General features: G+C 54.7%; 4 protein-coding genes across 4 annotated transcripts; 1 reads left to right on the top strand and 3 right to left on the bottom strand.

Annotated features, from left to right (window-relative positions):
* Window positions 1-1,335: 1,335 nt before the first annotated feature.
* PRE3 (proteasome core particle subunit beta 1) lies at window positions 1,336-2,073 on the bottom strand (the record flags this gene model as incomplete). Its single annotated transcript, XM_083197729.1, has 3 exons — window positions 1,336-1,675; window positions 1,733-1,973; window positions 2,040-2,073. 3 exons carry the CDS (start codon window positions 2,071-2,073, stop codon window positions 1,336-1,338), a joined length of 615 nt encoding a protein of 204 aa, XP_083047197.1.
* A 941-nt stretch (window positions 2,074-3,014) lies between these two features.
* Window positions 3,015-4,197, bottom strand: ACO1O0_008364 (flavin-linked sulfhydryl oxidase; the record flags this gene model as incomplete). Its single annotated transcript, XM_083197728.1, has 3 exons — window positions 3,015-3,405; window positions 3,486-3,732; window positions 4,032-4,197. 3 exons carry the CDS (start codon window positions 4,195-4,197, stop codon window positions 3,015-3,017), a joined length of 804 nt encoding a protein of 267 aa, XP_083047196.1.
* A 4,361-nt stretch (window positions 4,198-8,558) lies between these two features.
* On the top strand, window positions 8,559-10,550 carry ACO1O0_008363 (uncharacterized protein; the record flags this gene model as incomplete). Its single annotated transcript, XM_083197727.1, has 1 exon — window positions 8,559-10,550. The coding sequence occupies one exon, from the start codon at window positions 8,559-8,561 to the stop codon at window positions 10,548-10,550; it is 1,992 nt and encodes a 663-aa protein (XP_083047195.1).
* A 928-nt stretch (window positions 10,551-11,478) lies between these two features.
* Window positions 11,479-12,962, bottom strand: CTK2 (uncharacterized protein; the record flags this gene model as incomplete). The annotated part of the gene is made up of 2 exons (XM_083197726.1): window positions 11,479-12,426; window positions 12,477-12,962. The coding sequence occupies 2 exons, from the start codon at window positions 12,960-12,962 to the stop codon at window positions 11,479-11,481; spliced, it is 1,434 nt and encodes a 477-aa protein (XP_083047194.1).
* Window positions 12,963-14,723: the final 1,761 nt, after the last annotated feature.

Here is a 14,723-nt window from a genome sequence, read left to right as displayed (position 1 = left end):
AAGCTCCAGATGCCCAACCGCGCCTCAGGTCGGGGCACGTGGGCTTGGCAAGATGGGTATTCGTATGCAAGATGCATAATAGTTGTCACAGCGCGCGCGTGGGAGACCAGCCAGCCCAAATCAAACCAAATCCCAGATGATAAGAGATGACCGACTTACTATGCAACTATGTTTGAAATGAGGCGCTCTGCGACAGCTGTTGCTGCGGTTATCACTATTCGTCCGCGTTAACGCCCAAAGTGAGACGTCACAAGCTAATAAGCCCAACAGAGCTCCGGTCGCGCAGCCGCCGGTGAAATGCGAATGGACGGCAAGATAGTATGCAAAGACGCTGGCAATATCCTACATGTATCGCTCTTCGAACAATGTGGAGAGATATGATGTCGTCTCGAGACCTTGGAACTGGGGCCTCTTCCCAGAAGACGTAAAGTGGGGGAAAAAGGATTGGCGGCGATGGATGATGATGTGATACCGGATGGCGAACCCAAAGAGCCAGCTCTGACGCCAGAGGGTGGCAATACACGCAAATCAGGGCGATCCGTATCGCCCAGATGCTATCGCAAAATCAGAGAAAGAGAGGGGAAAGGAGGAGATGAAAAATTAGACGGCGAGAGCAGAACCGGTCAGAAATGTAGACGAATGCGGCCGCCGTTGCCCATCCGCAACCTGGTCCCTTATTAGGATTACGACTACCCAGCCCCAAAAGCCTCAACCTGTCGCCTCCCGGTTGCGGCCATCCGGAGCCTGGTTGTCAAACGCCAGGCGAGCTTCTGCCCACGTGGGCGCGACTGCAATCCCTTATCGCTCCCCGCTCGCCGTCCTGACCGACGCTGATTCGAGCACGCCGGTGATCACTTCACCGTATATTCCACATTCCCATGTAAACCAGGTAAATCATTATCCGGAGTCCCAAGATGCCGGCCCACAGACCACCGTCCATCGCACTGGCGGTGAACATCTACAAAAAGTAAGGAAGGAATCGCAACGACCACCTAGCCTTTAGTTTCAAACATGTCTTGCAAGTTGCACGGTGCCATTCAGTGCCTAAGCGCCCAAATGCCGACTACCCGAGACTATTATCCGTCGTCGTGGCCTAGAAATAGATGCCATGACAAGGTCAAGGTGACCACGTGCTGACATCCAGGACGAATCGTCACCCGTAACAATATCGCTGGCCATCTGGAGCTCGACTTGTTCCGATTCATCATGCCCTATTGATCTTGATCGGCCTAATGCTCTAGCAGTGTACACCGGAGATTATCTCTCCTAAAGTCTAGGAAGCCATATGTGCCCCTGTTTCGTCATGACCGTCGTCCCTCCCTTGCAGCATCTCTCTCAGACAGCCTTCCGCGGCACGTCAGAAGTCGGCCGCTTGTAGTCGTCATCGGGCGTGAACAACCACCGCTCCACGCCCCTCGCCGTCAGTACCGCCACGCGAATCACACCACCCGAGCTCCCGTCGAACCTGATGGCCTCCCTTAGGCTATCCCTGACAAAGCTAATAGCATCCTTCTCCTCCATATTCTCCCTCCAGTTCGTCTGGCAGAGTGCCCGGATGTATGTCGAGCCGGAGCCGCTGATGGTGAAGGGTTCCTTGTGTAGCGATCCTCCCATAGGAATCGAGTAGACCTCGCCGCCGTAGCGAGGGTGGTATCCGCCGATAATCAGTCCAGCCCTACCATAATGGATTAGTATTCAGCTCCAAGGCTTAGTCGTATTATATAGGACTCACGATAGCATATCCTTGTTGGCGTAGCAGATCTCGGAGAAGATGCTGGCCGACTGACCCGTCGTCGTCGGCGTGCCGTGGTGCACCGCCTGCAGGTTGAGATGCCGAGACACGATATCAGCAATAGCCTGCGTGTCCGCCGCGGATCCGGATCGGCAGCACCACACAAAGTCATGCACCATGGTAAGCTTGTCCGTCACTCGGTTGGCAATGACGGGTCCAGTTGTCGTTCGCGAATCGGCGCCTGTGAATCCCATATATCAGAACCAAGTTACTCTTCGAAACTCCTTAGCCCCAAAGGTCTGCATACCGAGAATAACGCCATCCTTGAACGTCACCGCCATGCTGTAGTATTGTTAGACTAAGGATCGCTCACTCGAACAAGGACGCCAACCTACATCGACGTTCCCAGGCTGCGAAAGCAGTTAGCCAAGCCATTCACTAAGATACAATCACTGCCCTGGAGACCTTACTCAACCTCGCCCGCCTTCAGGGCCTGCATATCAACGTGGATGCCATCTAAACCCTTACAGTCAGTGCCATGTCCTGCCTTGGCGCCCGCCGGGGATTCTACTTGCCTGGGCTCAGCTCGCCGCTCCTGCCGAACTGCATATCTGCGAAATTGGAAGGAAGGTTTTAGTGAGGAATGTAATTGTTCGTCGGTATCGGTGCTCGGGCAGATGCGGTGGGTGTTGTCAAAAGTAACTTGTTGTGTCCCCTCGTTGGTCTGGCGGGGTGGAAGCTGGAGCTCTCAAATGGGTCAATGGCGCAGCTCAGGCAGCTCTCGACGCGCAGGCCGTACACGATTAATGACATCAATCACGTGACGTAGCACATGACAACCATCGCCATTCACTAGCAACTACAAAGGTATCTCTTGTCAAAGAGTTGATCAATCGTGTGGAGGAAAGGTCATCTTTATTTCTGAAAGGTATTCCCTTGTTTGTATTTCTTGATTGATTGTCAGCCCTCTCGCAAGTCGGACACCTACGGAGTACAATGTACGTAACAGACCACCTTCATCTAGAACATTAGCAGACATGCCATCGCCTCAGGATCATTGCCGCAGGCAGGCGACTCCTTGCCGTAAAGAGGAATAATTTCGAATCTGGGCCACTAAGTCCGTATGCCGTAATTTTCTTGGTTTCCTCTGGTCGCCTACCACAGCCCCTTACACGTACGATGACTATCTCCATTTGTAAAATGTCCCGATAGTAGTATGCATTCATAACGCTCTATAAGAAATTCGTTAGGTATAGGCATCTAACAAATACTGCTGATGCTATCATTGCTTCTCCAGCTCCAGCTCTGGCAGCTCCCCAGCTTCACCCTTCCTCCCCTCCTTTCCCTCCTCGCCCTCCTCGCCCTCCTCGCCGCACCCGCAGTCGTAGAAATCCCCAATCTTGTTACAATCAAAGATGGGCTTCTCGAGGCGCTCGTTGACGAGGTTGTGCACAAAGCAGAGCCAGCCCGCGGCGGCGTTGCGGCTGCTCGTCTGGGGCGGGTACTGCGCCAGCAGGCCGCGGAAGTGGCGCGCGCAGTCGCCGCAGGGGTACAGCCGGCTGAAAAGGTAAACGAAGGTCTCGAGGGTCTGGCGGTCGTCGGGCGAGGGCTTCTCGGGGAAGCGGGCGACCATTGTGTGCATGAACTTCCACGTGGCGCGACCGAGTTCAGCTCTAGAGTTCCTCCATTAGCATTCTATGGTTCCTTGTATCGATCTCCAGAGCATGCGCGGCGCGCGTGGGCATATGTGTACTTCAGTGTTGCATTCTCAAGCTTGGGCGCAATTGATTCGCCTTCGAGGATGCCCGTGGGCATGGAATCGAGGTCGACCTTGAAGGCCGAGTCGGAGCCCTCAGGGGCGGGCTTCAGCGGGGCGGCCGGCTGGTCGTCGGGGAGGAAGTCAAGCTCGCGCCCATACTGGGCATTGGGGGAGCGCCTTGTCGGGGCGGAGGGAGTGGAGAAGAGGTAGGAGATGCTGCAGAAGACGACGAGGGCCAGCACTACCGTCAGTGTGAAGTGCCGTCGGCGCGCCATGGTAGTAGTCGGGAGAGGGACGGGATGGCGGAGGAGCACAAGGTGGAAAAGGGTGTCAGAAACCCTTTTGCTCGTCAACGCTGTTTCATGTTGGACTGCAGGGCCCAGACCATCCGGTATTAGAAGCTTCAAGTTTCCAGAAAGTCAGGCGATGTTGCGACGGGCTTAGCCGGATCAGAGCGTCGATTGGATCAGGAGAGGTGCGGCTGGCAACCTGAAAGGCAGGCGGGATGGCTGCGCAGCCACACCACGGGTGACAGTGCACCAAGAGGGCCCCGGACCGCTTTTTTGGCTTCAGCACCCGCCTTGTTGGGCGGAGTCTCCCGGGCGTAGCCCGCTCCGTCCAAGGTGGACCTCCGATCTGCCGGCTTGCAGTCCAAGATCAACGTCTTGCCAGGACCCTCAAGGCGTTGAATGATATTATTAGACATGGTCGCTCCATTCCAGTGTTGATCTCGGCCCAGCCACTGTTAACTGCGTCGCCTTCCAGTTCCAACAAGCTGCCCACCTACCCTACAGCTAGATATACGTAGTCTGTACTCGAAAGGAGCTTACTGAAGCGCCATAAGTGCTTTGAGCATCCAGGTATATCGGATTGTGTCTTGGCTGAATTCTTTTTTATGCTTAGAGACAATGGCTGTGAGTCTGGTCTCTATTGGGGAGAGTAACGACCCGGTAGATATACAACTTAATATATTAAAGCGATATAAGGCAAAGCCGCGATACCTCCCGCCATCGTGTATTGGTAGTTACTGGCACTTATTAAACTACCTAGGTATTGGTTACTGTAGTATCTACTAGGATAACGATCTAAAGGCTATCAAAATAATTCGAACAATTCATGTTTTCGATGCCCAAGAGGTATAAAACAGCAATTCGAGCTTTGACTGCAGTGTTGGAGAATCACCATGCTAGCTGGAGCTTGCATATCGTCATTCACCAACGGAGTGCCACGTGCGAGACAAGCAAACATTGACATCCGTCTAGCTAGCTAGCGCTGACCCAGCCCTTCACCCATCACAAGCAAGTCACAAACTGCCAGGCCCCGGTCGCACACAGGTTTGTTAGCCTCATGCCCTCGAGCTTCCTTGCGTCGGGTACTAGAATAAGTCGAATCGATGATGTGTGACAGCCTGCACCCACCTGAGGTAAGGGCGCGGCTGGCAGCGCTCTTACGAATCCAGACCTCAATAATATTGACAACAGACTCAGGTATGTCAAGCTGTGAAACGTCGGGAGAACTACGTGGGATGTCTCCAATATCTCCATCCACGGGTGGCTGGCCAGCACGAGGGACCAACGTGTCACGAGACGACCGCCGAGGGCTCGAGACTCTGGGCATCTACGAATACCAGCCCGCGTTTCGCATCGTCTGATATTGGCAGACGGGAATGTACGAGTACTACTAGAACTGTGTTCACATGTGGTTTCAGGGATGAGTGACACCATCCGAAACGTCTCCTGCGCGCCAGGGCGGCGTTCGACACTTGCATATAGGACTAGAATTCTTGGCCGACGATAGTCAATAAACAGCTTAGTGGAGTGGACCAGAGTCGAAAAGCTGTTAATGTGTGATCGTCACTGAATACTATCTACTCTTAGGTAGTGTACGATTGTTAATCTGTACCTTAATGATAGTGTGAACCGTGCCCGTGCTTTCAACACCCTGAACCAAGTCACCCAATGCTTTGGAATGGCGGGGAAGCGCGACGCGTACGCGTCAAGGCCATTCCATCTAGATCCATTCCTGAAGGTGCCAAGGAGTCATCAGGTTTATTCGTACCTTGCTTTACAACCTGGTTGTCTGTAACTGTCAAGTGTCAAACAACTCAACGAGTCAACAGGACCAGGATATCAACATCAGAGAATGTATGATCCTTCGGGGTGGTATGGGGGTAAGAACCAGGCCCCGACTACAGCATGAGCGTTGCGTCCTTACGAATCGGGGCGTTGTCCAAAGAGAGCTCAGAATAGGATGAGGAGCCCTCCAGTTCCCCCCGAAACGTCGTGGATTCAGGCTAGCTAAGCCTGAAGTGACATGGACCGTGGGATTTGTATGAGGCCCTAGTTGGTCCACCGTGAGAACTGCGGCGGTGCAAGAGTCGGGTCGGGAGTAAGGACTCGTCAAAGACTCATTTGAGGCGAACCCTTTGGGTCAGCGTACGAAATACGTGCTCGTAATTAGCACTCGTACCAACACGATGATGACTGGACTAAGAAGGGCAATTTCATTTTTCTTTTCGGGAGCCATCAGACTGGAATCGGGTCTGGGGCGGTGTGGCGACTTTCAGGTCCACGTGGATTCGACCACCACCAGCCAAGAGCCCGGCAAATGTGATTGATTATTTGATTTCCCATCGTATCAATACGGGGCACGGATGATGGAGACCACGGATAGACGCCACTGACAGAAAGGCTGCGCTACTCGTATATGGCGCAGCATTTGGTGCTGCTGGACCAGTGCCGAGAGTTGGCAGATGCGCCCGAAATGAAGGCGGGCCGTGGGCGGGATGGAGCCTAATAACAGCAGATGCCCGAGATGGCGAGACGAGCCAAGGCAGGTGAGCCGGATCTGCCATTGGCGCTCGGATCCAGCGCCCTTGGGAAATCAATTTCAGGGGCAATGCGGGAGGCTGCTAGCTGCGTCGCACGGACTGGGCCTCTGCTCGACGCCTGGCGCCCGATGTGATGGTATCACGAGAAGCGCAGCAACGACGACGTCTCTCTCCCGTCTCTCTGATTGACAAGCACCTGATCTGGTGCACCGTCTCCGTCTGTTGTTGATCTAGATAATCATCCACATTTGAGGTCTGGTGTCTCCGATCGAGCGGAAGGTCGATGGGACGTTGTTGTTAGCTGCGCGTCGGCACACTTTCCTGGCAGGGTTTAGCAGGCGTGGCCTGAGACAGACGGTGAGCCAATGACAACCTGCCATTTTGTGATCTACCCCTGATCGGGCCCGCTTTCTGCTTTGGAAGACGGGGAAGGTCCCATCGAAAGCTGTTTGGAAAGCACATGAATCTTGCCCAGTTCCGCTGCGGAAATAAGGTATCGTGCTATCCAATTCCCCGACGCGCATGGCTCAGGGCCGCCGTTGCTTCACACCCCTTGCAAGGACAAGCCTTGATCCATCCGCAGCAATTTCGACGCCGTTACAATCGCCTTGCAGCGGTCGGTGTCAGCAAAAAAACCGTTGACAAAAAAAATATGGAAGGACGGTGAGTGGGAGCTCCGAGCAGTATTTAGAATGGTGGTGCCTTTTGGGGCTGTTTGCCTGCCAAGTGCGGTGTTCGTGGTGCTGGACCCGAGACTCTCAGCGGCACGGCGCACATCGCGTGTTCTACAAGCCGCCCACCAACACCTGGCCCTTGCTTGTGTCTTGCTGTATTACGATCACATTCCATCCTCATACTCGTACTCGTAGAGATCCTTCACAGAGGCTGCGTGCTCGGGCAGTACAACGTAACGACTAGCCCCCTGTGGTTGGTTCAAGGAGTGCTGTCAAGGCACAATAGCGCATCTTGGTGCAACGGCGAGCCACGAGCTTGGTTGAACCTTATTGTTATGGTAGCTGCTCCCGCATTTTAGTGACCTTGTAGGCACCACTCCGTCGCTGGAGCTCCTATTCTACGGAGTAAGATCCGTACCATCAGACAAAATAATAGATGAGGCGGTCATTGTATTCGTCGCCCATGGCCGCTGGGGGAGAGAGTGACGCTGCCTCGGTGCGCTAAAATACTCGTAATACAAACAATGTCGCCCCAAGATGCTGGGCCACAGGCCTGGCAGGCTGGCACGCTCCAGCAAGCCAAGATCCAACTTCCAAGACACACACCCCCCCTCTCATCTCCTCGTCCAACTCCGCTTTTTTTTCCTGCGCGTCGTCGACGACCTTCCCCCCCTTTGTGGCCCTTTGTCGCTGTGTTTCCCACAGCCTCTTCCGCTCTCTGCTACCCCATCATCCTTGTCCCTCGCTCGCTTTTGCCTTGCCTTTTGGCTCACACTCTCTTTGCTTGCCATTCATTCCTTCGATTTCGCTGTGCGGACCACAGCATCCACCTGTTTGTCTCTCCCTCTCACACCCCCCGTACGTATGCCCACGCACTCCCCCGTCCCAACACCCAATCCTCTCCCTCTCTCGCTTCCTCTTCTCCTCCTCTCCCCCCCTCTAGTCTCTCGCTAAACTGACTTGACAAGCTCCCTCGTTCAGGCGACGTCGTCTCCTTCACTTCTCGACCAGCGCTCTTCGCGCATTCAATTGCCGTCTTGGTCTTCGAGATTTGCTTTTGGGGTTTCCTTTCCAGCAGCAGGCGTCTCATGTTCGGGCCATCAACTGGTTTTAGAGGGTTTCTCGCACTATAAGCCGACCGACGATTGAATGTCCGATCCCCTTTCGTCCGACCGTCCGAGAAGCCATCGCAACCACGGTCCTTAACAGACAACCGACGTTCTGTTCGCTCTGACGATCCGCCCAGCGCGCCAGCTGACCACCTTTTGACGATTTTTCGTCAAGTCGCTCTTTTACAAACCACTCGAATATAATATCGTACATACGTACATCTCTGTACAAAACGTGAGTGAATTACTACTCCCGCCGGCCGGAGGACCTCGCTCACCGGCTGCCGTTAGACTTTCGTTACAAGACCTCTGGTCAAGTACACTCGTTGAAACTGTCTTTGACAGTGAGGATCCCGACCGTCCCAATAACGGCGGTAACTAGCCTGCTAATAGTCGTTCTAGTATCACACACAATCATTTCTCACAACATACATATCGCAAGTCTTCACACAAAATGCAGTCGAAGTCTTGGGCTCTGGCTGCGGCCTTTGCCCTCGCCCTATCTGGGGCTTCCGCTGAGCCTAGCCGACCTCGAATCTACTACCCCCGCCAGGTCAAGCGCCAGCTCGATAATGGTGCCGATCTGGAAGCCGCGAAGGCTAAGCGAGGCCTTTTTGATGACCTCCTAAACCTCGGCGGCGATGACTCGACCGATACAGCGACTGTGACGGCCAAGCCTACCAAGGAAGGCATCTTGCTTGGACCGACTGGTATAGTCATTCCTGGTCTCATCGGCGATGACGACGACGAGACGACGACGACGACGAAGAAGCACAACGGCACTTCCACCGAGGAACCAACTTCCACTTCCACTTCCAAGGGTGGACTCTTCGACCCGGTGTTCAGCACCATCTTTGGATCCGACTCTACGACGACGGAGGAGCCTTCTAAGACAAAGGAGACGGCTAAGCCCAAGCCTACCACGACCTCCAAGGGTGGTCTCTTCGATCCCCTCCCAACTCTGATCAGCGACATCTTCAATTCCGATAAGTCGACCACCACGCCAGAACCCTCGGCCAACTACACAACCACCGCCAGTCCCACGTCGACGTCCGATGGAAACATCATCACCGAGATTCTTCCTTCGCTGACCCTGTTCCCCCCCGAGCCGACGACGACCCCTGGTTCGCTTCCAGTCACCACCCCCGGCAGTGGAGTCCCTACTCCCACGGATGGCCCAATCAACTCGACAACTATTGAATTCCCAGAGCCCCCGACCTCGACTCCTACCGTCCCAACGAACACTCCAGACCTCCCCCCGCCTGTCAACAGCACGGCTGAGCCTACGGAGCTCCCCACGGAGCTCCCCACGAAGCTCCCCACGACTCCCATTTCTCTGCCGCCCACCTCTGAGCCGACGCCAATTCCTACCACTGCGACCCCGTCGACCCCGTCGACCGTCATCGTTCCTTCCAGCTCCACCGAGGTAGTGGTGCCCGTCCCTGTTCCCACCACGTCGGAGAAGACGAAGGTGCCGGTGACAAGCATCGTGCCTACGGCCACCTACTCTAACAGCGAGGATTGGATGCCAACAAGTATTGTGGTTGCCCCCAGCTCATTCACCTTCCAGCCTACTGATGAGCCCACTGGTACAACGGTAGAGGATTTGCCGACGGATATCCCCAGGGTTATCCTGTCCAATGATCCTGACAAGTCTATTCCTGAGGGCTCTGTGCAGATTCAGATTGGCTTCGACTACGCGCTGAACTATAACCACGTTGCCAAGAACCCGATTGCTGCGGCCCAGATTTTCAAGTACCTGCCCCAGGCCCTGTCATTCGCGGGAGGCTTCAAGATCGACAAGGTTATGGTCTCTATGCTGGTGCCTTATGACACCCGCCAGAAGTGGGGCTACGTGACGACGATCGCCAAGGTCTACTACCCGGAGGCGCTTGTTGACACTCTCAAGATGGACTTGTTGGAGCCCAACTCCGACCTTTACCACCATGCCAAGGCCTTGGTCAACGATCTGACGGCTGACATCAACCCCAATATCGACCTTTGGGGCCACATCATCGATGATGATGGCGATAACAAGGGCGACGACAAATCTGGCAATAACTCCAACAACGATGCTATCGACTCTGGTGACAACAGTGGCTCGTCCTCTAAGCAGCAAGCTACTACTGCTGGCATTGCTGTCGGAGCTCTGGGTCTTAGCGTCATGTACGGTGCCGCCATGTTCATCGTGGCCCGCCGCTACAAGCGCAAGCGTCAGGGTCACCGTCGCGCCAGCTCCATCAGCGGCAGTGAGGCCTCCTCCGAGATGCAGTATGGCGGCACTGGCAGCCCGGCCATGATGGGTGGCGCTCTCCTCAGCCAGGATGCCTCTAACTACGGCGGTGCTGGCGGACGTGATAGCCACGGCAGCGGAAACAACTCCTCGGCCCGCACTGCTAACATCTCGGCCCCCGTTGCCACTGAGAACTCGCTCGGCTGGAACTAAAACTGCTCGAAGTTTTCGAAGACAATCTCTACACCATTTTCCTTTTCTAAACTTCGATACCCTGTGGGTGGACAAGGTCATCACGGCCTACTCTGGCTCTGTTGGACGCACCTCGGAGCTGGTCCTTGGCGACCTTGCTTTATCGAGTTTGTCGCTGTAACCAACAGGGACTTGTCCTCCCAGCGATTTTCTTAGCTTTTTGGATGATTACGCAGCGTTTCCACCTATTTCATAGACTCGGATGCAATATGCCAATCATTCTTTTCTTACATGAGGCTGGTTTCATGTGAGGGATGCTCTTGTCATCCCAAGCTTGGTTGCACCAGCGAATCTCGTGGCCCCCCCTTTTTTTAATCGTCTTTTATCATCATCATCATCCGTGTCGTCAAACAGAAAGGATATGAAGAGGTGGATGGCGGTGATTTGCAAGCGTGTGCAGGAGTATACGGAGTGTGCGCGCCTCTTCCTCCCGAGAAACTCTTTTTTCTTCATGGTGTACGAACTATTGGGAGGAAGTTTTAGGCGTGGAATGGGGGGTTTCGGGGGCCACTCGCGGTTTTTTGTGTATATTTCCGTCTTGGGTAGATGTGGCGGTGGTTCCTCGGCTCCCTATTTTTGTAGATGAGGTTCGTGTGGGCTGTGGTTTAGACAATCGAACCGTTAACTTAATTGTGCTGTCTCGAAATGTTGTGACTGCTTCTCCCACATGACCTAATGCTCGTGTTGGTCCTCACGAGCTTCCCAGGTCTTTGGTCGAGTGTGATGAGTTGGACAGGGTATTTGATGGCAAGAGGGCTGGCGATATCGAGGATGGCTTTATGAATTTGTTCAATCAAGACGGCATTACTTGAGTATATCAACTTCTACAAGTATACTAATCGCTTAAGACATGCGCTTTATCTGTCTAATTTCATAATACACCATCGCCTCACCGATGCCTCCCCCTCCCTCTATGTCTATCGCCCCTATACCCACCACCACCGCCACCACCACCGGGATACGGCCCACCCCATCCCCTATCGCGATGCCTCCTCCCACCCCCTCTCCCGCCACCGCGCCCGCCGTCATCGTCTCGCCGGGAGGACGACGAGGGGTGCTGCGGCGGCGGCGGCACGGGCTCGTCCACCTCGACCTCGTACTCCTCAAACTCCTCGCGGAAGTACCCGCCCACCGTGTCCCGCTCGCGCCGCGCCGCCTCCGGGTCGAAGACGAAGCGCATGGTGCCATCCTGCCCGCGCGGCGGGCGCGGGGCCGACGACGAGGACGCAGGCGTGGCGGTCGCGGGGGGTGACGTGGTGGACCCCCCGGGCGTGGCGTCGGCCGGGTTGAGGTGGTCGGCGAGCGGGTCGCAGGGCTCACAGCGGGGGCACTGGGGCGCGGTGTGGCGCGGGAGGGCGTCGCGCTCGAGCTCCTGGTTGAGCTGGATCTTGATGTCCATGAAGAGGCCAAGGTCGAAGCGCGTGCCGAGCTTGGTGGACTTGTGGTGCTGGACGTAGAGGTCGAGGAGGTCGAGCATGGTCTCCACGACGGCGGGGCGGTTGTAGTGGGCGCGCTTCTGGGCGGCGAAGTCGCGGACTGAGTCGAGGTGGGAGCCGCCGCTGGCACCGCCACCAAGTAGACGAGCTGTGAGCTCGGCGATGGCCATGACCATGGAGAAGGTGGTTCGCTTGATAGGGACAAAGGTCTTGTACATGTCAATGCTCATGGCGTAGGCGGTGGTGAAGAAGGGCTTGGCGTCGGGGTCGTCCCGGCCGATGACGCGGCGGATGACCTTGACGAGGAGCTTCTGGGGATAGCGTGTGCGAAAATCGAAGCCGATGGTCTCCAAAATGAGGCGCTCGAGGCCGATGATGACCTTTCCGGGGGACTCGAAGATCTAACGGGGGTCAGTTGGGGGGCATTGGGTTTGAATGGGGTTTCCCGCACCTTATCATCGGGGGTGACGGGCTTGTCTGGGTTCTTAACATTGTATGCCGCAGCGAGAATCTCCTTAGACTTCTTGATGGTGTCTTCAACCTTGCAAGCGACAAAGAGGGAGGCCATGGCGGCGTCCTGGTAGTTGTACTCGGCGTCGCGGAAACCGAGGCGAAAGCGGTGGAAGTAGACACAGGCCGTATCGAAGGTGCGGACGGGCAGCTGGAGCTGCTGGCGCACGCCATCAAGAAGCTGAACACCCTGCAGGCGGTTGTTATCCTCGCGCGCAGGGTCGCTTCCGTTGTCGATTAGAAGACGGCGGATGCGGTCCTCTGGGGTGTACTGGTTGGAGCTCTTGATGATGCCGGGGTGGGGACCGATTTTGCCGGCCGCAGGTATCGTGCTCGCGGCAGGAGCGGTGGCGGCCTTGTTTGTGGACGACATGTCGCCATTGGGACCTTGAGGCGCGCGGTCGCGTTCTGGCCTTGGCGGTGCCATGATGTCTATCTTGCGCGTCCTCGGTGTTGGGGCAGCCTGTGCGGCTGGCGGGGGGAGAGGCAGCCCCTGGCTCTTCTTCACGCTCCTATTCTCCCTCCAGAGGTGGTAGAACACCGCTGGTAATTCTCCTGGGCTTTATAATGCTAGCCGAATGACGGCTGCAAGGTTCTGGGGGCGTCGTAGAGTGCCTCAGATTGAGGTTCGGTTGGTCGCTGGTAGACTGGGGCCAAAAGCACTGGAGGTGCGCAGACGAAGGTTCCTGAGAGAAGATGCGCCTTTTGGAAAAACATGGGAGGATTACCAGGCTAAGGCAATAGATGTGAGGGTCGGCTCGAGAGGGGAGCAGTCGGCTGTTGGTCGTCGCGTCTGGGGTTTGAGCAGTACCTTATGGTCGTGATAATTTCCATCGCGAGGCTGCGCCAACGTTGAAACCTGGAGTTTGATAGCTGATTGGCACGTGGCGGTTTAGAATTCACACACAAAACATGTTGGCTGTCACCGACCTAGCTAGCCCCTTCGTGGCTTGACTGGGAGCATAGACTGGTACGATCGCACATTAGGCAAGGTCCGCAAAAGCTGCAATTATACGTAGAAAATCCCCGCATCGTCGCACCGCGATATATACTTCTATAGATCAGAGATATCATCAATTATACTGAGTTGGAGGATGACTGCTATGCACAAGAACGCGAACAAGGGACCCACAACAACAAGGCCGTTGTTGGGGGCCTCACAAGTAGGGCTCAAGGAGGCTCGCTGAGACAAAGGGCAGGGGCTGAAGCTATCGACACCACAACAACCGTAGCAACAACACGAAAGTCTTCGGGGGTTTGGCGGGTTAGGTTGGGTGTAATATCGCTCGTATAGTCGTCGTAGGCCACAAACGTAGCTAAAAGGCTGGGTTGACCCGAAGGTCGTGGCTCATAGAGCAACAAGGTCAAAGTGCAAGAATAGGCAACAAGTGCGTTAATTGATAATATAAAAAGATGGATGTGGTATCAATCATCTGTGTGATTGATGCCTGTCTTATATACATAGCGAAAAACTGTCTCAAGACCTTCCGGGTCGGTGTTCTTTGTCGCGGCTCTCAGGTTATGGCCTTCTGACCACAAAAGCAATGAAAGAAGGGCATCCCCAGCACATTATATTAAAGCGTTGCTACGTATTATAAGGCGTTTTAAACGCTATAACGATTATAATATGCCGTGGAAATATATATCGTTACTATATAGCGTTTCCCTTGAGTTAGAGCTTTTCTATTATTGCAGCTTTTGCGGACCTTGCCTAATATGCGACCGTAGATGCTCACACTCAGAACAATCACATCATAGCCACGTTATTGCTTGGATAAAACTGCAAGCATCTGCATATCATATAACTGACACAGTCTGCAAAAGCCAAAGTCTCCAATTGCTACATGAACTTGGGTTGACGCCCCTTCAGATCCCACTTCCCCTTCTTTCGTCATCATCCGCGGCACCCACCCCTAAGAACATTACTCAAATCAATATGAATCGATACAAATTATCCCATGCACCACTAGACCTTTCAATCCAAACTCAGGTGTCGTGTATCAGATTCAATTCCAATCTTGTCTGATTTAGTTGATGGGAAACGCTGCCACCATCAACTGACGCCTCTTCATCGGGTGCCATTGGCCATGGCCACCATCCTCCCATAGGCATCCGATCATAAATTGTATTAAAACACGGTCCCGATCCCGACTGAAAATGATAGATCTTACTGAAGTTCCAATTCCAC

The sequence above is a fragment of the Amphichorda felina genome (assembly GCF_050947745.1).
Source record: "Amphichorda felina strain 45539 chromosome Unknown scaffold_8, whole genome shotgun sequence".
NCBI lineage: Eukaryota > Fungi > Ascomycota > Sordariomycetes > Hypocreales > Bionectriaceae > Amphichorda > Amphichorda felina.
The sequence above is the reverse complement of the archived record's forward strand: the minus strand, read 5'-3'. Positions and strand labels throughout refer to the sequence as shown.